Below are 22,830 nucleotides of genomic sequence, written 5' to 3'. Positions count from 1 at the left end.
GACTTCGGTATTGCATTTCAGCTTGGTGGCTTAAAAATTAATTAATGACTTTGGTCATTAAAAATCAGAAAATTGTAAAAAAAAATAAAAATTTATAAAACGATCCAAATTTACGTTTATCTTATTCTCCATCATTTGCTAATTCCAAAAACATATAAATATGTTATATTCGGATTAAAAACAAGCTCTGAAAATTAAATATATAAAAATTATTGTCAATTTTTTTTTTCGAAATCAATTTAAAAACACTTTCATCTTATTCCTTGTTGGTTCCTGATTCCAAAAACATATAGATATAATATGTTTGGATTAAAAACACGCTCAGAAAGTTAAAACGAAGAGAGGTACAGAAAAGCGTGCTATCCTTCTCAGCGCAACGAATACCCCGCTCTTCTTGTCAATTCCACGGGCACTGCCTTTGCCACGGGCGGTGGAGTGACGATGCTACGAGTATACGGTCTTGCTGCGTTGCGTTCAGTTTCATTCTGTGAGTTCGACAGCTACTTGACTAAATATTGTATTTTCGCCTTACGCGACTTGTTTTTTATTAGGTCACAGACCTGAAAGACCCAGGTGCAAGACGAATAATTCATATCACTGAAATGCGTGTTCCCCAAGCACCACCCAAAACATGCCCCGAGGGGCTCCGCCTCTACAAGTCGTGTCAAAACCATTCGTTCGGGTGTCCAGGAGTTTTCTTCTTCAGGCCACTGGCGCTCGTTCTCCCCGCAAACGCTACTTGTGTCAGTACGAGCGATGACGCCGAACGACAACACACCTGTCTCGGTTCAGTCGTCGTTGTCGGTTCCGTCTTCCCCGCAACGTCTATACTGTGACAAAAATTAATGCAGTGCGTTCAGTTTCATTCTGTGAGTTCCACAGCTTGACTAAATGTAGTAATTTCGCCTTACGCGACTTGTTTTTAAAAAAAAAATGTATTTAGTACATGAATTATTAATCACTTTTCAGTCAAAATGTTGACGATGTCTTAGACTGACACAATCAATTTGAAATAGACTTTTCCCAATCTTTGGGTCAGCTGACCCAACTTGTCGAGATAGATTTGGAAAGCACGCGTCGTGTGCATGTGAGACATACTCCCTGGATGAGGACACGTGCTATGCAGAAAACTGAATCTTTGTAAGCCACGCTGTGAGTGACTGGGGGAAATCAGAGTCAAAGTCACTGTGTTGCCCACTTACAGTTCAAACCGACGACATGATTAAAGTTCACGGTGAACAGTTTTCTTGGCTCTTCTTGGTAAAATCTTGTAAAAATAATCCGCACCAGTAAGCTATACTTTAAAAAAAAGTGAACATACAGGAGAATTAGAATAGCTGTGGCATAGTAGGCTTCTTTGCTTAATCGTCGATGTTGAATTCCATGTTGGTGAACATTTTGCCCGAAGTCTGTCCAGGAAGACTCCAACTTACCCACGGCAAGGCCTCCAGCAGCCTTTCTTCCTTTCTTTTCCATTGTTTCCGCATTGTAACATACACTCCAGAAAAGATTGCATTTAATTCTGTGCACACACACAGTGTCTGTAATTGCCGTCTATGCGGACGAGACCCTTGTCACACACTGCATACAACCTTATTCGGCGTTTTAACCTCCTCGGAATATACACACACGTTCACAAGTTCATCATCACTGGTGCCAATGAAAGCGGCACCAGAGGACACCACCGAGAAGATGTGGACGCTGAAGTCTATTTTGTGTGTTTTCCAACAAGAACAATACATGCAAAGAATGTGGACATTATGAACGTTCTACCTGATTAAAAAGACAATACTAATACAGTCAAAGAAAAAACAAAAACAAACAAAGACACACACAATAATCATCACTTCTCAAGACACACACAATAATCATCACTTCTCAAGACACACACAATAATCATCACTTCTCAAGACACACACAATAATCATCACTTCTCTACACCGTATTACCTAACCAACTCTTCATATGAGGACCATAATTCTATTTTTTTAATGTTACCAGCATTGAAACTGGAATATCTTTTTTCTATTTCAAATCTACATTTCAAATTCCTTAAACATATTTCTAACAGTGGCCTTGTCTCTTGTAACTTACTCTTATAAATATAAACCTTTGCAAACAAAATAATAAAATCTAAAACCACATCTAACATGTTTCATACACCCAAACAAAGTACATTCTTCTGTAAAAAGAACACTTGCGCGTGAATACAACTTTTATTTAACAAATCTTCCACATCAGTCCAGAATTTACGACTAAGCGAGCAATACCAAAATATATATGAAATTGTGTCATTATCATTTTTACAAAAGACACACAGGGGACTGTGTCCTGTCTGTAGGACACAGAGTCACTGCTATAGACACAAAGTCACTGCCATAGACACAAAGTCCCTGCTATAGACACAAAGTCACTGCCATAGACACAAAGTCACTGCCATAGGCACAAAGTTAATGCTAAAGACACAAAGTCACTGCTATAGACACAAAGTCACTGCTAAAGACACAAAGTCACTGCTATAGACACACAGTCACTGCTATAGACACACAGTCACTGCTATAGACACACAGTCACTGCTATAGACACACAGTCACTGCTATAGACACACAGTCACTGCTATAGACACACAGTCACTGCTATAGACACACAGTCACTGCTATAGACACAAAGTCACTGCTATAGACACAAAGTCACTGCTATAGACACAAAGTCACTGCTATACACACACAGTCACTGCTATAGACACAAAGTCACTGCTATAGACACAAAGTCACTGCTATAGACACACAGTCACTGCTATAGACACAAAGTCACTGCTATAGAAACAAAGTCACTGCTGTAGACACAAAGTCACTGCTATAGACACAAATTCACTGCTATAGACACAAAGTCACTGCTATAGACACAAAGTCACTGCCATAGACACAAAGTCACTGCCATAGGCACAAAGTCACTGCTATTGACACACAGTCACTGCTATAGACACAAAGTCACTGCTATAGACACAAAGTCACTGCTACACAAAGTCACTGCTAAAGACACAAAGTCACTGCTATAGACACAAAGTCACTGCTATAGACACAAAGTCACTGCTATAGACACAAAGTCACTGCTATAGACACAAAGTTAATGCTAAAGACACAAAGTCACTGCTACACAAAGTCACTGCTATAGACACACAGTCACTGCTAAAGACACAAAGTCACTGCTATAGACACACAGTCACTGCCATAGACACAAAGTCATTGCTATAGACACAAAGTTAATGCTAAAGACACAAAGTCACTGCTACACAAAGTCACTGCTATAGACACACAGTCACTGCTAAAGACACAAAGTCACTGCTATAGACACACAGTCACTGCTATAGACACAAAGTCACTGTTATAGACACACAGTCACTGCTATAGACACACAGTCACTGCTATAGACACACAGTCACTGCTATAGACACACAGCCACTGCTACACAAAGTCACTGCTATAGACACAAAGACACTGCTATAGACACACAGTCACTGCTATAGACACACAGTCACTGCCATAGACACAAAGTCACTGCTAAAGACACAAAGTCACTGCTATAGACGCAAAGTCACTGCTATAGACACAAAGTCACTGCTATAGACACAAAGTCACTGCTATAGACACAAAGTCACTGCTATAGACACAAAGTCACTGCTATAGACACACAGTCACTGCTATAGACACAAAGTCACTGCTATAGAAACAAAGCCAGACACAAAGCCACTGCTATAGACACAGAGTCACTGCTATAGACACACAGTCACTGCTATAGACACACAGTCACTGTTATAGACACAAAGCCACTGCTATAGACATAAAGTCACTGCTATAAACACAAAGCCAAAGCTATAGACACAGAGTCACTGCTATAGACACAAAGGGGACGGTCCAGCAGCCTGTCTGTACGACACAAAGTCACTGCTATAGACACAAAGTCACTGCTATAGACACACAGTCACTGCTATAGACACAAAGTCACTGCTATAGACACAAAGTCACTGCAATAGAAACAAAGTCACTGCAAAAGACACAAAGTCACTGCTACACAAAGTCACTGCTATAGACACACAGTCACTGCTATAGACACAAAGTCACTGCTATAGACACACAGTCACTGCTATAGAAACAAAGTCACTGCTGTAGACACAAAGTCACTGCTATAGACACAAAGTCACTGCTATAGACACAAAGTCACTGCTATAGACACACAGTCACTGCTATAGACACACAGACACTGCTATAGACACACAGTCACTGCTGTAGACACACAGTCACTGCTATAGACACAAAGTCACTGCTATAGACGCAAAGTCACTGCTATAGACACAAAGTCACTGCTATAGACACAAAGTCACTGCTGTAGACACAAAGTCACTGCTATAGACACAAAGTCACTGCTGTAGACACAAAGTCACTGCTATAGACACAAAGGGGACTAGAGAATTCTAGAGAATTGTGTATCTTATATTTGAGTCTTTCGTGTTTTAGACATTGATGCATTTAATAGTTTTAACGAGTTGCCTTTTGTTTTATCATTCTGGTGTTTATCTAGATGTGCTGTGTATTTTATAAGAAGTTCTTAAAAGTTCGAAGTTATTTTAGCATATAGGTTTTTTTATGGTCTTAACAGTTAAACATGTATTACGTTATCATTAAGATTCATGCTTTGTTAGCACTAAGCAGTTGTTTTAATCAGTCTGGTTTTCTCTTGTTTTCATCTTATGAATATTCTAAATGTTAGACTAACTTATTGTCTTGTACAGAATAACAGATGTGTGAATGGTGCTATACTGAATGAAAGAGTGTGACATGAAGTTCTTGTACATCATTGTAAAGAGTGTGAATGACGTTTTAGTTTAGATGTCAAGCGCTTAGAGCAAGCCTTTTTAACGAAAGTTTTTGATTTAGCGCTATATAAATGTTCTTATTTATATTATTAGACACAGAGTCACTGCTATAGACACAAAGTCACTGCTATAGACACAGAGTCACTGCTATAGACACAGAGTCACTGCTATAGACACACAGTCACTGCTATAGACACAGAGTCACTGCTATAGACACACAGTCATATTGCTATAGACACAAAGTCACTGCTGTAGACAAAAAGTCACTGCTGTAGACACAACGTCACTGCTATAGACACACAGTCACTGCTATAGACACAAAGTCACTGCTATAGACACACAAAGTCACCGCTGTAGACACAAAGTCACTGCTATAGACACACAAAGTCACCGCTGTAGACACACAGTCACTGCTATAGACACAAAGTCACTGCTATAGACACAAAGTCACTGCTATAGACACAGTCACTGCTATAGACACAAAGTCACTGCTATAGACACAAAGTCACTGCTATAGACACAGTCACTGCTATAGACACACAGTCACTACTATAGACACACAGTCACTGCTATAGACACACAGTCACTGCTATAGACACACAGTCACTGCTATAGACACACAGTCACTGCTATAGACACACAGTCACTGCTATAGACACAGTCACTGCTATAGACACAAAGTCACTGCTATAGACACAAAGTCACTGCTATAGACACAGTCACTGCTATAGACACAAAGTCACTGCTATAGACACAAAGTCACTGCTATAGACACAGTCACTGCTATAGACACCCCATCTGGGCGCAATGTGTGGAGTCAATTACGCCAGCTGACTCACATAGTAGAATCAATGTAATTCTGATTGATTACTGCACAAGTTCCCAAAACCCTTCTCTGGACTCAAAGAAAAAAAAAACATGTCCAACTTAAGGTTTGAAAACATAATACAAATATATGCATTTCTGGAACACCCGTTTGTGTGGACTTTTCTAAGTATACTTTGTGACGGTGTGCTTGCCAGGCTGTTCATTGAACAAGGAATCATGCTCTAGAGTCGTTTGTGTGGACTTTTCTAAGTATGCTTCCAGGGTGACTTTGTGACGGTGTGTTTGCCAGGCTGCTCATTGAACAAGGAATCATGCTCTAGAGTCGTTTGTGTGGACTTTTCTAAGTATGCTTACAGGTTGACTTTGTGGCGGTGTGTTTGCCCGGCTGTTCATTGAACAAGGAATCATGCTCTAGAGTCGGTTGGGAGTGTGTACACAAAGTTCCACTTGGGTCACTAGCAGCACTGGACACGTCTTGTGGGTGTATTTTTGTCAAGTCTTTCAGATGTCCGCGCCGATTAGCAAACAGCGTTGTATGCCGATGAACTCTTAAATACGAAAAACAAACTGACTGCACTACTTTCGTTTCTGTCTGAATTTATTTTGCATTTACACTGTAAGTAATTTCACCCCCTAACCGCACCCCCACTTCTGTCGCTTTCTTTTTTTCCTGTCGCTCTGAGCAAATCTGCATTTTTTCACAATAGCCCAAACTGCGACTTCTTCGACAAAACGGCATGTCTCGATCGAGCCTGTCCCTTGGAGTAGCGGTGTGAGACGTCACAACACACGGTTGAATAGAGAGGGGCGTGTTTTGTGTTGATTGACAGAGAGGTGTGAAAGGCGCCACGCGAAATCCTATGCCATATCCATCTTTAAATCATGTTAGTCCAAATCTGTTCCAGATCCAGTTTTTTTGTTGTTGTTCTTTTTGATCAGTAAAATTCTACAAGTTTGATAGTTTTTAGATTTTATTTAGTCATTAATTTTACACTAAATGTGTGTAAGATAGATTCAAAGTTTGTTTAAAATATGTAGGAAAATGTTGCTGTAAGAATCGTGTGCGCTTCCTGTTCCGGCGCTTCCTGTCTGCCATTTTTCTTGGTATAAGCCACAGTTTTTTGTTCCATTAACATCAGCCATAAACATGACGCACAAAGGCCATCATTGGGTAAATATTGTTCAATTTGTTTCTATTGTTAATTTTCTATTCAGGAATAATTATATTTGTCTTGTAGTAAGGAAAAGTTTATTGTTTTGTACGTTTTTTGGTACAGTCTTTCACCATGTGGTGTTTCAGTATTCGCCATGATGTGCGCACTTTTACAAAGTTTATTTCACTGTTTAATTAATGTTCAGTGTGTCAAATTCAAGTAAGAGTGGTATTTTATACATGTTTGCCTTTCATTTAAACTGTTGGTAGTGTATGGAAATGCATTTGTGCCAAAGGATAACGTTTCATAGTTATTTTGTTTTTTACCATTTCCCAGTCAACAGTGTGCTTACCTGTGATTCAGAATAAGTTTTTGGTTTGTTTTGTTATTCCCTTTTTGTGTAAAGTGTGTAAGATATAAAGGTAATGATCAGAGCTCTTTTTCTAAGTTGGTAGAATTCTTATTATCTCCCTTTAAGTGTAACAGAACAGTTTTCAAAATGACAAGTTTCACAGGTTGTTTCCCTTTGTTTTTGTTGTGTCAGTGTAATGTTAGTAGTTGTTGTTCATTATTAGTATGGTTGAGTGATTGTGATGTTATATTGTTTTCAGTTTGACGGTGCAGTATGTTGATTAAACATCACAAGTTCAACTACTCATCAGTTCTGCCAGGCTTGTTTTGTGCGGCTGTGACAGTCAAACCAATGGCTAACCCATGCCTGGACAACCACGTCTGACTCCAACCCACAGCAACGAATAAATCAGAGCATCATCAACATGAGTCAGTCAGAGGAGTCAACCAGACCAAAACGTGAAGTCAGATACACAGAAAAGTACCAACTATACAAAGAAGAAATGGACGCCAAGAAAGGTCAAAAGGCTAAACCACCAGGTGCTACAGTCACACCAAAGGAAGACACTTTCATAGACACTTATGAAGCATGGAAAAGAGGTATGCAAACCATACGTCAGAACCTAAAACACCAACTGTCTGATGAAGAGCTCACCAACGTAATACAGACAGCAGAAAATTTACGGAAGTGTGTTTTAGAAGCTTTCACGAACATTAAAACTCCTGACCACTTGACGCGGAGGAGAATGGACTGCTGCTCTGCCAACACCAACAACATTGTATCGCTAGCGCAAATACGCATGAGTGAAACAGATCAGATTGCTTGGAACCAAGAAGAAGAAACAGCACGCCTGCGTGTCATGTTGGACACGGAATATGCCCATTCAGTCTATGGGTCTAAAACCTCTGGTTCTGGCAGAAGTTGTAGCAGCAGCGCTTCCTTGTGGTCATCACAGGAGAGTATTGCTACAAAACGAGCTGAGGCGTTGGCTAAGCTTGCAGCTCAGGAAGTCGAGATGCAGACACGGCAAGAAATTGCGGCAGAGAGAGCACGCCTAGACCGCTTGGAGGCAGAACAGAACATCAGGGCTACAAAGGCCATGATCAAAGCTTATGATGAGTTGGGGCACCCAGAAGCAAGACCCACCGTCCGTCAGGGAGCCCATGAGGATAACGTGACCACCCATAACCAGACTCTCGTCAACGACAACCGTCAGCCGCCTTGCGCTCACGTCAGTTACAGTCGCTTGCCACCATGTGAGCCGTCCACTTTCACTGGTGACCCACTTCAGTTCGTCAAGTGGAAGCGATCATTCGAGGGCTTGATTGGTCACACGCACATTTCATACGCAGAGAAGCTGGCCCTGCTTGAGCGCTACACCGCCGGAGAAGCGTATGAATGTATCGAGGGAGCATTCTTCAGGTTCGACACTGAAGCATACGACGACGCATGGAGAACGCTGAACGAACGCTATGGACATCCATCTGTAATACTGAACGCCTTCAGAAAGAAACTCAACAACTGGCCAAAGGTGGGAGGAAGAGAGTACAACGATCTGCGAAGATTTTCAGACTTCCTCGTCACCGTGGATAACGCCTCACCCCACATCCCGGGTCTCAAGCATCTTGATGATGAAGAGGAGAATAAGAAGCTGTTACAGAAGCTACCAGACTGGATCATCACAAAGTGGGGAAACGTGGTAGCACAACATGATACAGACGGCCGTAGTTACCCAAGCTTCCATTGTTTCACCCAGTTTCTCGCCTCACAGGCCAAAGTTGCGACTAGGCCAGTGTGCTCTCTACAAGCTCTAAAAGAGGACAAAGGAGAGACCAAACCATCACATCTTACCAAGTACAGAGGACCTAACCGTACAGCCGTAAGCATGGCAACGACTACAGATCAGCAGGTGAACCACACACAAAACACTCCAGATGTCGACTCACAATCTACTCGCAAGCTTTGTGTCTTTTGCAAACAGACCAACCATTTTCTACCAAACTGTCAAACCTTTCAAGCCAGGCCTGCTGAAGAACGAAGAACTTTCGTTAAGGAGCAGAGACGGTGTTTCAGGTGTTTGCGAACAGGTCACCATGCGAAAGACTGTAAAAACCATCACACCTGCAAGAAATGCCAAGGCAAACACCCCACAGCGCTCCATGACGATAATTTTGTCAACAAGAAAGGAGACCGCACCAAAGATGCTGCAGGTACGCAAGCCACAGAAACAACAGCAACAACCTGCAAGGTGTCATGCAACGCTTCCTCACACAGTGCGTTGACGGTTCCAGTGTGGATATCCACAAAGCAAGATCCTGACAAGGAAAGATTAGTCTACGCCCTCATAGACTCACAAAGCGACACAACCTTCGTTGAACGTTCAGTCGTAGACTTCTTGAATCCATCCTCCAGAGAAACCACGCGTCTCAAGATAGAGACACTCAGAGACGACATCCAGTCAGGGATTGTATGCGACAGAGTCTCGGACCTGCGTGTGCGAGCCTACAACAGTGACACTTTTGTTGAGCTACCACCTGCCTACTCCATTGATTACATTCCTTTGCGACAAAGCACCATACCCACTTGCAACACTGCAAAAAGCTGGAGCCATCTGCAGCAGATTGCGCATGAGTTACCTCCCCTACTCAACTGTGATCCTGGCGTTCTCATCGGGTTCAACTGTTCTCATGCGTTCCTGCCCAGACAATACATAGTCGGTGGTGACTCGGAGCCGTTTGCAGTGAGGACAGATCTAGGATGGGGCATCGTTGGGAAAACCTCGCCGACGTCACAAGGTTCCTCATCTGAGAACGTAAGCGTCTGCAATCGTGTCACAACCAAAGAACTCCCAGTCATCAAACCAAAGGACGCATGTCGTATATTGGAAAGAGACTTTGAGCAGGACGAAAAAGATGGCAAGCCCACTTCACACGAAGATGAGTTGTTCATGAACATTCTCAGCGCAAACGTTGCAAGAGACAGTGACGGACACCTACAGATGCCGCTTCCCTTCAAGAAAAAACCTGTTCTTCCAAACAACTACGTACTGGCAGCCCAACGTTTGGAACACTTGAAGAAGAAGCTACAAAGAAACACAGAGTACTACAATGAGTACAACGAGTTCATGAACGACATCATAAGAAGAGGTGATGCAGAAGAAGCCAAAGAAACCACAGGCCAAGAATGGTATATACCACATCATGGTGTTTTTCATCCTCAGAAGAAGAAACTCAGAGTTGTCTTTGACTGTTCTGCAAAGTTCAACAACACGTGCCTCAACGACCATCTACTTGTCGGCCCAAACCTCATTAACAACTTGGTGGGCATCCTCAGTCGATTTCGACAGCACTCTGTCGCTTTCACCTGCGACGTGGAGAAAATGTTCCACCAGTTCCGAGTGACTGAAGAACACTGTGACTTCCTACGTTTCCTCTGGTGGAAAGACGGCAACCTCACAGACAGCCCCGCTGTGTACCGAATGAAGGTACATCTGTTCGGAGCTGCTTCCTCTCCAGGCTGCGCCAACTACGGACTCAAACATCTAGCCAAAGAAAACCAGGACAAGTTCACAGAAGGGTCTCACTTCATTGAAAGGGACTTCTATGTGGATGATGGGCTATCCAGCCAGCCGACAGAGGAGAAAGCCATTAACCTCATCAAAGAAGCGGTAGCAATCTGCTCCACAGGAGGCCTGAGACTCCACAAATTCGCATCCAACAGTCACAAGGTGATGGAGTCGATTCCAATGTCAGAACGCAACGGAAACATGCAAACGATGGACCTCAACTTCCATGATCTGCCGCTGGAACGAACTCTTGGAATGCAGTGGTCTATAGACAACGACACTCTCCATTTCTCCTTCATGCCCAGTGAACGGCCATGCACACGACGAGGCATCCTAGCCATTGTTGCCTCTTTGTATGATCCCTTGGGGCTGATCGCACCATACGTTCTGACGGGCAAACAGATTCTGCAAGAAGTTTGTCACAAAGGCACCAAATGGGACGATCCTGTGCCGATAGAACTGCAGTCAGCATGGAACACCTGGAAAGAAGACATGGATCAGCTGAAACTCGTTTCTATCCCAAGGTGTTACTACCCAACCAACTTTGGTTCTATCACCAACGTCCAGCTTCATCACTTCTCAGACGCCAGTACCACAGGCTATGGAATGTGCACCTACCTGAGACTGGTGAATGCTGAGGGTCAAACGCACTGTTCTCTTGTCGCTGCCAAGGCAAGAGTGGCTCCCAAGAAAATTGTGAGCATTCCTCGTCTCGAACTGGCAGCTGCCGTTGTGGCTGCAGAGGTTGGTCACGCCATCAAACAAGAACTCAGCTACACCATCAGTGAAGAATTCTTCTGGACAGACTCTCGTGTAGTGCTGGGCTACATCAATAACGAGGCAAGGAGGTTCCATGTTTTTGTTGCCAATCGAGTGCAGAAGATCAGAAACCTCTCGGACCCAAGTCAATGGCATTACGTCCCATCTGAAGACAATCCTGCAGATCACGCTTCAAGAGGTTTAAGAGCAGCTGAGCTGATGCACAGCAAATGGTTTTCCGGACCCAAGTTTCTGTGGGAAACTAAGCTCTCCCTACCCTCGGCTACGTCATCAGCTCTCAAGCCTGAAGACCCAGAAGTTCGCACTGCCTTGACAACCCAAACTACGTCCTGTGCAGTAGATTTGGATGACAGACTATCTCGTTTCTCAAGCTGGAATGTGGCAGCACGTGTGATGACAAGAATCTTGCGACTCAACAAGTCTCGCGACAAAAGCTCAACAGCAGAACTTTCTGTGGAGGAAATTCACAATGCCAAACTCTCCATCATCAGAGGTGTCCAGTCTCAGTTCTTGGCAGCAGAAATCTCATGTCTCTCCAAGAAGGGAAGTTTGCCTCAAACGAACAAGCTTCATCGCACCGAGCCATTCCTGCAAGACGGAATTCTTCGTGTTGGTGGGAGACTCAAGAAAGGTTCATTCTCCATGGGTGAAAAGCATCCCATCATTCTCCCCAAGAACTCTCACGTCACAAGACTCGTGATACTCCATTGTCACGAGAAAATCAAGCACCAAGGTAGAGGAATGACACTCAACGAAATCCGCTCCCAAGGCTTCTGGGTACCTGGAGGCTCCAAACAGGTTGCGAAGGTTCTCAGCAAGTGTGTCGTCTGCAGAAAGCTGCGAAGTGACGCCCAAGGTCAACAGATGGCTGATCTACCCAAAGAAAGAGTCGAACCATCCCCTCCCTTCACGTACGTGGGAATGGACTGCTTCGGCCCTATGTTGGTGAAGAACGGAAGAAAGGAAGTGAAGCGCTACGGTCTTCTCTTCACCTGTTTCTGCTCCAGAGCGGTTCATCTTGAAATGCTCGACGATATGACCACAGACTCGCTCATCAACGGCATTCGCTGCTTCATCGCAATCAGGGGTGGAGCGCAGAAGATTTTCTGTGATCAAGGTACCAACTTTGTGGGAGCAGACAATGAACTCAGGAGTGCATTGAAAGAAATGGATGAAGATGAACTCAAACAGCGGCTCAGAGACCACCAAATCCAGTTTGTCTTCAACACTCCATACGCAAGCCACGCAGGGGGTGTGTGGGAGAGACAAGTACAGACCGTGAAATCAGTGCTACGAGCCACGACTGCACTCTGCCCCGGACGACTTGACGACTCGTCTCTTCGTACAATGTTGTACGAAGCCATGGCCATCGTGAACTGTCGACCCATCACTGCTGTTCATCAAGGTGACCCAACCTCACCAGAACCCCTCACTCCAAACCACATCCTCACCATGAAATCCAGTGTTCCCCTTCCCCCACCAGGCAAGTTCATGACAGAGGACTTGTTTCTGCGAAAGCGCTGGCGTCGCGTCCAGTTCCTGGCACAGCAGTTCTGGTCAAGATGGCGCAAGGAGTACATCCTGGCACTCACCCAACGACAGAAGTGGCTTCACCCCAAGAGGAACCTCAAGGTGGGAGACGTGGTTCTGATGAAAGACCAAGAACTGCCCCGCAACCAGTGGCCACTGGCAAGAGTGGTTGCAGCATCACCAGATGACGACGGTCTTGTTCGCCATGTGACCTTGAACATTGCAGCCAAAGATCTCGACAAAAATGGCAAAAGACGTTCCAAGCTTTCTGTTGTCGAGCGACCTGTCCACAAGCTCATCCTCATCCTCGAGAGCAACTGACTTTATGTGGAGGATCAGTGACCATAAGCAGTATTTGTGACAATCATTGTTGCGCCTGTGTGAATGTGCATAGAAATTTCCATGATTCATGTTTAATTTTTAGTTCTTGTATTACAAGTACTTTTATGAATCCTGTAAATTGGTGGGAGTGTGAAAGGCGCCACGCGAAATCCTATGCCATATCCATCTTTAAATCATGTTAGTCCAAATCTGTTCCAGATCCAGTTTTTTTGTTGTTGTTCTTTTTGATCAGTAAAATTCTACAAGTTTGATAGTTTTTAGATTTTATTTAGTCATTAATTTTACACTAAATGTGTGTAAGATAGATTCAAAGTTTGTTTAAAATATGTAGGAAAATGTTGCTGTAAGAATCGTGTGCGCTTCCTGTTCCGGCGCTTCCTGTCTGCCATTTTTCTTGGTATAAGCCACAGTTTTTTGTTCCATTAACATCAGCCATAAACATGACGCACAAAGGCCATCATTGGGTAAATATTGTTCAATTTGTTTCTATTGTTAATTTTCTATTCAGGAATAATTATATTTGTCTTGTAGTAAGGAAAAGTTTATTGTTTTGTACGTTTTTTGGTACAGTCTTTCACCATGTGGTGTTTCAGTATTCGCCATGATGTGCGCACTTTTACAAAGTTTATTTCACTGTTTAATTAATGTTCAGTGTGTCAAATTCAAGTAAGAGTGGTATTTTATACATGTTTGCCTTTCATTTAAACTGTTGGTAGTGTATGGAAATGCATTTGTGCCAAAGGATAACGTTTCATAGTTATTTTGTTTTTTACCATTTCCCAGTCAACAGTGTGCTTACCTGTGATTCAGAATAAGTTTTTGGTTTGTTTTGTTATTCCCTTTTTGTGTAAAGTGTGTAAGATATAAAGGTAATGATCAGAGCTCTTTTTCTAAGTTGGTAGAATTCTTATTATCTCCCTTTAAGTGTAACAGAACAGTTTTCAAAATGACAAGTTTCACAGGTTGTTTCCCTTTGTTTTTGTTGTGTCAGTGTAATGTTAGTAGTTGTTGTTCATTATTAGTATGGTTGAGTGATTGTGATGTTATATTGTTTTCAGTTTGACGGTGCAGTATGTTGATTAAACATCACAAGTTCAACTACTCATCAGTTCTGCCAGGCTTGTTTTGTGCGGCTGTGACAAGAGGGGCGTGTGTTTGTGTTGATTGATAGAGAGGGGCGTGTGTTTGTGTTGATTGATAGAGAGGGGCGTGTTTTGTGTTGATTGACAGAGAGGGGCGTGTTTTGTGTTGATTGACAGAGAGGGGCGTGTTTTGTGTTGATTGACAGAGAGGGGCGTGTTTTGTGTTGATTGCGCGTGTCTGCTGTGGTTTATAAATATAGCGGTGTCGTCGGAGGTCCGTGTTAGTCTGTAAGGACCCGTCACCAAGACCACAACCACGAATGGAGTGTAGTTGTGTGTTCTCGGTGTGTGTCACTGTGTCTATTTGTGAAGTGCTGTATAGCGATGTGAATGAAGTATAACTTCTTCCAAGGCAATGACGATTTGTGCAGACATACGTCCATCGTATTCATTCTGACAACTAACTCAGCTGTTGACTTAGCGAGACACTCGTGACGTGTGTGCAGGACCTGCTGCTGTTCTGCATGCTGGAGTAACAGGTCTACGGCTGTGGTTGTGCCACCCGGCCCCCACCCCCACACTCAGAGGCCATGGAGTGATGTGATGTGCTGTGTGTCCCTGTATCACTGTGAACACTGACTGAAACACTCAGCCCCCACACTCAGAGGCCATGGAGTGATGTGATGTGATGTGTGTCCCTGTATCACTGTGAACACTGACTGAAACACTCAGCCCCCACACTCAGAGGCCATGGAGTGATGTGATGTGTTGTGTGTCCCTGTATCACTGTGAACACTGACTGAAACACTCAGCCCCCACACTCAGAGGTCATGGAGTGATGTATGTCCCTGTATCACTGTGAACACTGACTGAGCAACACACAAGTTGACTGATTACAACGCTGCCCGCTGCCTGCTGTCTGAAGAGGTAAGCACGTGTGCAGTGTGAGCGTGAATTTCAATGGTACCTGATGTTTGTAACTGTCCGTGATGTTAAAGCTTAACTGAACGGTCCGGGTGTTAACTACAGTTCCATTACCTCTCTACAGTTCTGGTTATTTCCCTTGTTTTCTCCATTTAATTACATCGGGTCTTTTTTCAAAAGCTCATCGAGAATGCAGTTCTGGCCGCATATCGATGGGTTAAAACCAGAACCATTTAACTGGTTTGCGGCCATTTTGAGAAATGGCCACTTGAAGTTTTTAACCCCTCAAAAAAAATAGTAAACACAAGATTACAACCTTCATATTTTAAGCAATAGATATAGAGGAAGAACTGGTCATGTACAGTTGAAATCAATTTAATTGAACTACTCTATCATATGAAAATAACGTATAATTTGTTCTGCTTCCAGAATACGCTCCTTCTTTTTTCTCAGTCCTGGAGCTAGAAAAGCCCAGCGCACCATAGCTGCTTCTGACTTCCAAACAGATCCCACTGTGGCCTGTGCTACAGCAGTCAGAAGCAGCCTCCTCACACATAGCATGTTCTGCTTCCAAGCAAAAGCTTACACTGCAACACTAGTTTAAATTGTTTTAATGTTTATTGCCGCAATAAACACATATTTCAAGTCACACACTAAACCATCATTAAAGAATTATGTATTCGTCTAATGTATGGCCTAATGAACGCACACCTTTTACACACAATTAAATTGCAGGTATTTTCCCATGGCAAAAAAACCCACATTCTTTGTTAACATTCCAAAAATAAATTGTATTTTGGTTGTTTTCCTAAGAACTCAATAGTAAATCTTATTTTGTATCAGCTCATATTGTTTTGCATTACGCACAAAAACTACTGACAAACCTAGCAACAACGACAAACTGACCACACACAAAACGAACAAAGCAGCACAGAAACAAGCAAGCAAACAAGAAAAGCTTCACTGATGATCAAGCTTGGCGCATTAAAACCAATCACACAAGGACAATAAAATCACGAGTTCTAGATTCTGATTTCATGATACCCTGCGTGTTCATTATCAATAAAAACAAATTGGCATTCTTACCTTGTGATGTACTTTTTTCTTCACAGAAGTGTTGTGCACAAAAGTCAAAATCAAAGTCAGACCTTAAAGCACATCCCTGTATTTTAGATCACAGTTTCAGCAGAAAACCAAACTCTAAGTCACCATCAGTTTTGTCAATAGAACTTTGATGACCACGTATCAGTTCCACAACTGACATCTAGTGTGCTGGTAAAAAACGTTTTACACACATATGATCTCTGGCCATCTTTCAGAAAGAAAAACTTCCTTGAAACTTGTCTCTTTTTTAGAGCTGGTTCTCCGTCTGTTTTCAGGTAAGTTCTTGTTCCCGTTTCTTCAATTCAGTGACAAACAAAGTCTTTCTGTCGCTCATATGAAGAGAGCGAATAAAAGGCCTGAAAAATGTCTTGCCTTTCTTCTTCTGATATTTTGCTGGAACACATCATTTTACACTTTGAACAGTCGACCTTCTGTACTGCTTTTGCCCTAGTTTCACCGGTTGTCCTTGAGTAAGATTGACCGCTCAGTTTCTTTGTTTTTCTAATATTATTCTTCCAGGTCTTAGGGTTGCTGAGTCTTTTTCGACTAAACTTCTTCTTTGGAGGTGTCACATAGGATGCCTCCTTCCTCGGAGATGGCAGTTTTTTTGCTGGGGTTCCATAACAATATGGAGGAGATGCTGTGGTAGATTCACTTGAAGGAGCAGTGTCAGACATGTTAAAAGCTGAAGTGAATACACCATTAGGAAAAAAAATCAAAGTTAGTATCATCTGAGGTGATTCTAGTCACTGGGGTTGAATCAGAGTCAACATATGCTGAGGTAGAAGCACACACAAGAGAAATATTTACAGGTGTTGGGCAGCTGGATTCATGTGGAGGGGTGGAATCACAACCAGTATGTATTGGAGTTGATGCACGAACAGGAGAAAAACCACATTCACCATGTTTCTCGGTAGACTCTTCGATTGAAAAATCAACAGCACAGTCGTCATGTTTCAGAGTAGATTTTTCCACTGGAGACGCTTCACATTCATCAGGTTTCGGAGTTGGTGCAAGGACGGAAGACGCATGTCTGTCTGGTTTTAAAGTGGTTTTTCTCCTGATGCATGCATCATAGTGTTGTGGCTGATTCTTGGGAGCTGTCAATGTCAGGTAAATGGGTTCCATCCGCACATGCACTTGTGGATCAATGCTCGGTCTGATATCCACCACAGGGTGAGTCTGACGACTGGTAAATATTTTTACTGGTCTTTTGGTCACGTTTGCCAGCGCTAGAGGTAACAGATCACCTGCACGAGTGTTCCAGCAACCACTTCTTCTTAAGTCCTCAATCATTTGAAGTATGTTCATAAATCTTTCATTTTCGTCAATGGTTGGGAGATAAAAAAAAACGGAGTAGGGCTCTACATTGTCCATGATGTGATAACAGACTTGTTCTCTCAAATCATTGGGACGGGTTACTTGTCCAAGATGGAAGCATGATGCTTCGAAAAAGCAATTTCCATTTCCTGGAACTTTAATTCTCGTTAAGCCATTGGCAGTGAGAAGATTCTGCAACCTCATCCCATGAATCCGGAGGACAGTCTCCTGAAATGCTTGGTGCTTTTTGCTTGCCTGGACGGCCATATTCACCTCCTGCTGAACAGCATCTGCACAAGATATAAAGACTATGAATTCTTCTTTTAAACTGGCAATTACTACTACAATTATTCACTGATAAAAAAGTTAATTGCCTTCGTACCATCGCTGCTGCATTTAAACTGTAAACTGTAAGTTTTCGAGTTTTTATTCACACACAAAAATAAAACATAAATACCTGATTACACTGAATATGCTTAAAGTATCCAGGCGCGTTTTGTAAAGAAGGAAGTAAGTGAGTAAGTTAGAAAATAAGTGTTTGGGTGTGTGTGTGTGTGTGTGTGTGTGTGTGTGTGTGTGTGTGTGTGTGTGTATGTGTACGTGTACGTGTGTGTGTGTGTGTGTTTTGATACTTACCAGACTTTGTACAGGGAGGCGATGTTTCTTGGGTTTCAAGAATCATTTGCTGAATCAAGTCCTCATCTGGCCAGTCATTCTCCTTCGACATTGTAAAAACCTGTGATTTAAGAAATATATTAGTCAAACTCACAAAAAAGGGTGGAAATAGCGCTGTCAGGCATGAAAACTGAAAAAAAAAAAAAATACTGAAAACAAAATTCGAAGGCGCGTAGCGCCAAGTTTCGCAGACGCGTAGCGCCAAGTTTCGCAGGCGCGAAGCGCCAAGACTTCTAGGGGGGTCCGGCGGCATGCCCCCCCGAAAAAATTTTTGTTCAAGGGTGCAATTTGGTGCAATCTGGGGCTATCTGAGCCTTAAAATTGGATTCAAACATGGCCCCAAAACTATTTTACTATAACTATGACTAGGAAAAAAAAAAATAAAAAAAAAAAAAAAAAAAATTTAAAAAAAAAAAAAAAAAAAGGAAAAATACTGAAAATAAAACAAAATACGGTTTATTTTTTTCAAAAATACGGAAAATACGGAAAATACGGAGAATTTTCATGCCTGGCTGTAATAACATTCATGTAATAACATTCATTCATCCATCCATAGGTTACAAGCAGACAAAAATTGTCATTATCTGCCCTGAACATTCACTGAGGTTATTGATTTCATTTTTTTATCGAAAACTAAAGAGCTGAAACACTTCAACATTCATGAACACACACACACACGAAACTTGACAAATACGCTTTTACCAGCCTGTGCTTTTATTTAGGAAAACAAAACTATACACACAAAAAAGCAAAGGATCAGTATGCAGATTACAGAATTTAGACAATCAGAAAGTTTCCCTTATGAATATGAATCAGAAATTAAGCTTTAATGACTTGTTCAAATGGGGGAAACAAAAATATATGATGATACTCACTTGAATCTGTGTCCTGACTCGAGCAACAGCAAAACAGACTGTGCAGCAGATGTACAATAGGCAGAATGCTGTTCTTTGAGTTTTCAGAAAGTGGACCAACCTTTTGTCAGTTTGTTTTCTGTGGATTAAATTCGCGTCATTTTTGACGTTTCGTTGACACGACCTTGCGACACCAAGCCTCATCAATTTGTTTCCATGAGAAAATAGAAACATTGTATCAACATGACACCTGTCATAACAAGCTATGCTGATAACGGTACATCCGGAGTCTGAAATTCGGATACTGACAGGTGTCGCTGACCTGTTTTGCTTTCCACACTCCCACACAAATGTCATTTTTTGCCGACAGCAGACTCCGCCACTGCTTGTAACACCCTTCTGTGTGCTAGGGGAAATCCCACACCACACTGAGAGGGTGAAAACCAGATACACCCACCGCCATAGTGACCTTGTCTGGTTGCGCTGAGTGCAGGTAAACTGACTGTCACACAGCGATCAGAAGAGGTCAGGTTACGATGGCTGCTTCTGGCTGGCAGATAAACACTCCCCATTACTCACATGGCTCAGAAGCAGAACAGACTAAACTGAACTTATCACGTTCTGCTTCCAACCTGGATGGAGTTAGATGGTTCTGCTTCCAAGATGAGTCCGAACATTTCTTGGAGCCAGAACAAATTATGACTTATAAATACACAATAATCCAAGATTTTCAAGAATCCTTCACAGGAAGTGAGAATCATATTACCATAAGTCTAATGACTATAAAATTGCAAAACCAGTTATTTTGAGGTAATTGGTTCTGGTTTTAGCCCATCGATATGTTCATGTTGCATATCATTTGTTCAGAATTGAAAAAAGCTCTTACATGGTATGCATAAGATCAGCCTAAAAGTGCCTGAAGAGTCACGAGACATGTTGACGTCGTCGCTAACCAATAGAGTCTCCGTTTCCATTTTGTTTTTATTCACATCACATCCAGACATAAGACAAAAACACACAATTTGTATCTTATTCAAGGGTCACCCAGAATTTGGAAAAAAATCGTTTTTCAGATATACTAAATTATGATGTTGCCAAAAGCTAGAACAATATCTCTATTTTCATGTGCAGTTTACATTTTGTCTCTAGCATACATAGTTTTCTTGCAATATGTGGTCAAAGTAGGTTGGTGGGAATTAAAAATCCCTTTAATCAAGGCCTCTGTTGAATGAAATTATCGGTTCTGATGATGAATTTGATTCCAAAAACTGCTCAGAACAGTCTGACACAGATGATGAATCAGACAGTAGCTCAAGTGAAGATAGTTTTGATTCTAATCTCTTGATGACCCCCCCATAAAGGACATAGACTGATAGATGTTGAACTTTTTGCTGTTTTATGTGGTGAAAGTTCGCGCGAAATCACAGGCAGCTACACTGTCTGCATGATCAACTTGTTTAAATATTCACCTATTCCATTGAAACTTTGCACATCAAATGTTCACTTGACTGGCTATATTGTGTTCTAAAATAAAGCTGATAATCAAACAAGTATAATTTGTTTGATTGTGTGATATATCATAATAATATATAGAATTATAGTATTCTTTTCTAATGCTACTAAAAGCAAAATTTCCAACAAAACAGAAAGCTTTTAGAACATAATGTAGGTAATGATGCTTTAAATATGAGTGCTAATTTATTTTTCAATTGGACACATAATTTTTTTCCCAAGAGTGCATTGAAAAATGCTAAAATTTGCATTTTTGCAGATTTATTTTGCCCATTTTGTTACGAACTAAATAATTCTTTCAGTTGTTCTATTTAATTTAGACATTCAAACTTGATGTTTTCTTGAAACAATGAATGACTTTTCTAGCTTTTCAGGCTTAAGAATACATTAGAGAAAGTCTGAGGCGATGTGGTTGGGTAGTAGAAAACATTGTGATGAAACATTTTATAATTTTGTTTGGAAGAAAAAGTTGAAGATTTTGGGGGTATATTTTTGTAATGATAAAAGTGCTTCTTTGGTAGAAGATAACTGGACTGGAAGAATAAGGAATATTAAGCGATTGATTTGTGCATGGGAGAAGCGAAATTTGAGCATTGTAGGGAAAATATGTATTGTGAAAACGTTTTTAATCTCACAATGTGTGTATATTATGGAAGCGTTTGTATTACCTGACTGTGTTTTGAATGAAGTCAATACCTTATTGTTTAGATTTTTGTGGCGAAAAAGAGATTGTAATCGGAAGGCCTTTGAAAAGGTGAAAAGAAGCGTTTTATGTTTTGAAATTGAAAAAGGTGGTTTAAAAATGATCGATATTAGGCAAATGCAAATTTCCTTTTTATTACAATGGGTTTCACAACTGACTACATCAAATGAAAATGATAATTGGAGTTTTACTCCAAAGATGATGTATTTGCGTTTTGGAAAGCATTTTGAATGTTTCTTATCGAATGTAAACAGTGCAAGATTTAAAGGGTTAGACCTAGTGAAATCACACTTTTGGAAAGCAGTATTAAAATATTGGCTGGATAATAACCACTACGATCGTGGGACAGTCGGGCCGACTTTATTATGGAATAATGCATGCATAACGTATAGTGGCAAAGTTTTATTTTTTGAAAGTTGGATACAAGGAGGTGTATTGGTATTAACTGACATTGTACGTTCGGGAGAAATATTATCATATCAAGACATATGTGATTTGATTGGATATTCGCCAAACCGAATTCTTGAATATAATGTTGTAAAAGCTGCTGTGTCATTATTTATGAGGAAAAAATGTTGTGAACATGACTGATGATGTTTGTATTACCTTACCACTGTTTAACGGCAAAAATGTGTTAAGTGCCAGAGAATATAGGAAAGAGATTATTAATATGAAAACAGATGTACCATGTTCCGGAGGATTTTGGAAGAGAAAGTTTAATGTAGAAATTGATGAACGATCTTGGATAGTTGCCTATCAGTCAACACAAGAGACTAGATTAAGAGTTTTACACTGGAAAATTATGCACAACATTTATCCGACCAACATTCTCCTGTGTAAAATGAAAGTAACGGAAACTAATAAATGTAATTACTGTTGTGATGTAACTGATTTCATTGAACACTTCTTTTTTGAATGCCCGGTTGTATACAAATTCTAGAAGTTTATTGAAGAATTTATATTTCGTACTTTAGAAATTAAGATTGTTTTGAAAGTTAGTGATGTTTTATTTGGTATGCATTTTGTAATGGTGAAAAAGGCAACTATGTATAAATTGAACCACATTATCTTTATCGGAAAGATGTGCGTTAGTATATATAAAAAAACAAATTCGTTTTTACCGTTGGAAAGTATTTTTAATAGGCAGTTACAGATATTAAAGAAGCATTTTTGTGTGAGTGTTCGAAGAACAAAAAGTTAGCTTGTTGTACTCGATAACTTGTATTTAATTC

At 41.3% G+C, this 22,830-nt stretch overlaps 3 protein-coding genes across 3 annotated transcripts in view; all 3 read left to right on the top strand.

Moving 5' to 3' along the window:
• The window catches only part of LOC138949825 (uncharacterized), a 484,249-nt gene that overhangs the window by 191,851 nt on the left and 269,568 nt on the right, over positions 1–22,830 (top strand). The window lies entirely within an intron of this gene.
• Positions 1–22,830, top strand: part of LOC138950251 (uncharacterized) — a 273,339-nt gene that overhangs the window by 101,124 nt on the left and 149,385 nt on the right. The gene's annotated exons all lie outside the window — the stretch shown is intronic.
• LOC138950240 (uncharacterized) lies at positions 6,538–14,529 on the top strand. The gene is made up of 2 exons (XM_070321970.1): positions 6,538–6,872; positions 7,467–14,529. The coding sequence occupies exon 2, from the start codon at positions 7,632–7,634 to the stop codon at positions 13,401–13,403; it is 5,772 nt and encodes a 1,923-aa protein (XP_070178071.1). The 5' UTR covers positions 6,538–6,872; positions 7,467–7,631; the 3' UTR covers positions 13,404–14,529.

The sequence above is a fragment of the Littorina saxatilis genome, linkage group LG16, assembly GCF_037325665.1.
Source record: "Littorina saxatilis isolate snail1 linkage group LG16, US_GU_Lsax_2.0, whole genome shotgun sequence".
Lineage (NCBI taxonomy): Eukaryota > Metazoa > Mollusca > Gastropoda > Littorinimorpha > Littorinidae > Littorina > Littorina saxatilis.
This window is presented reverse-complemented; position numbering and strand designations above follow the sequence as displayed.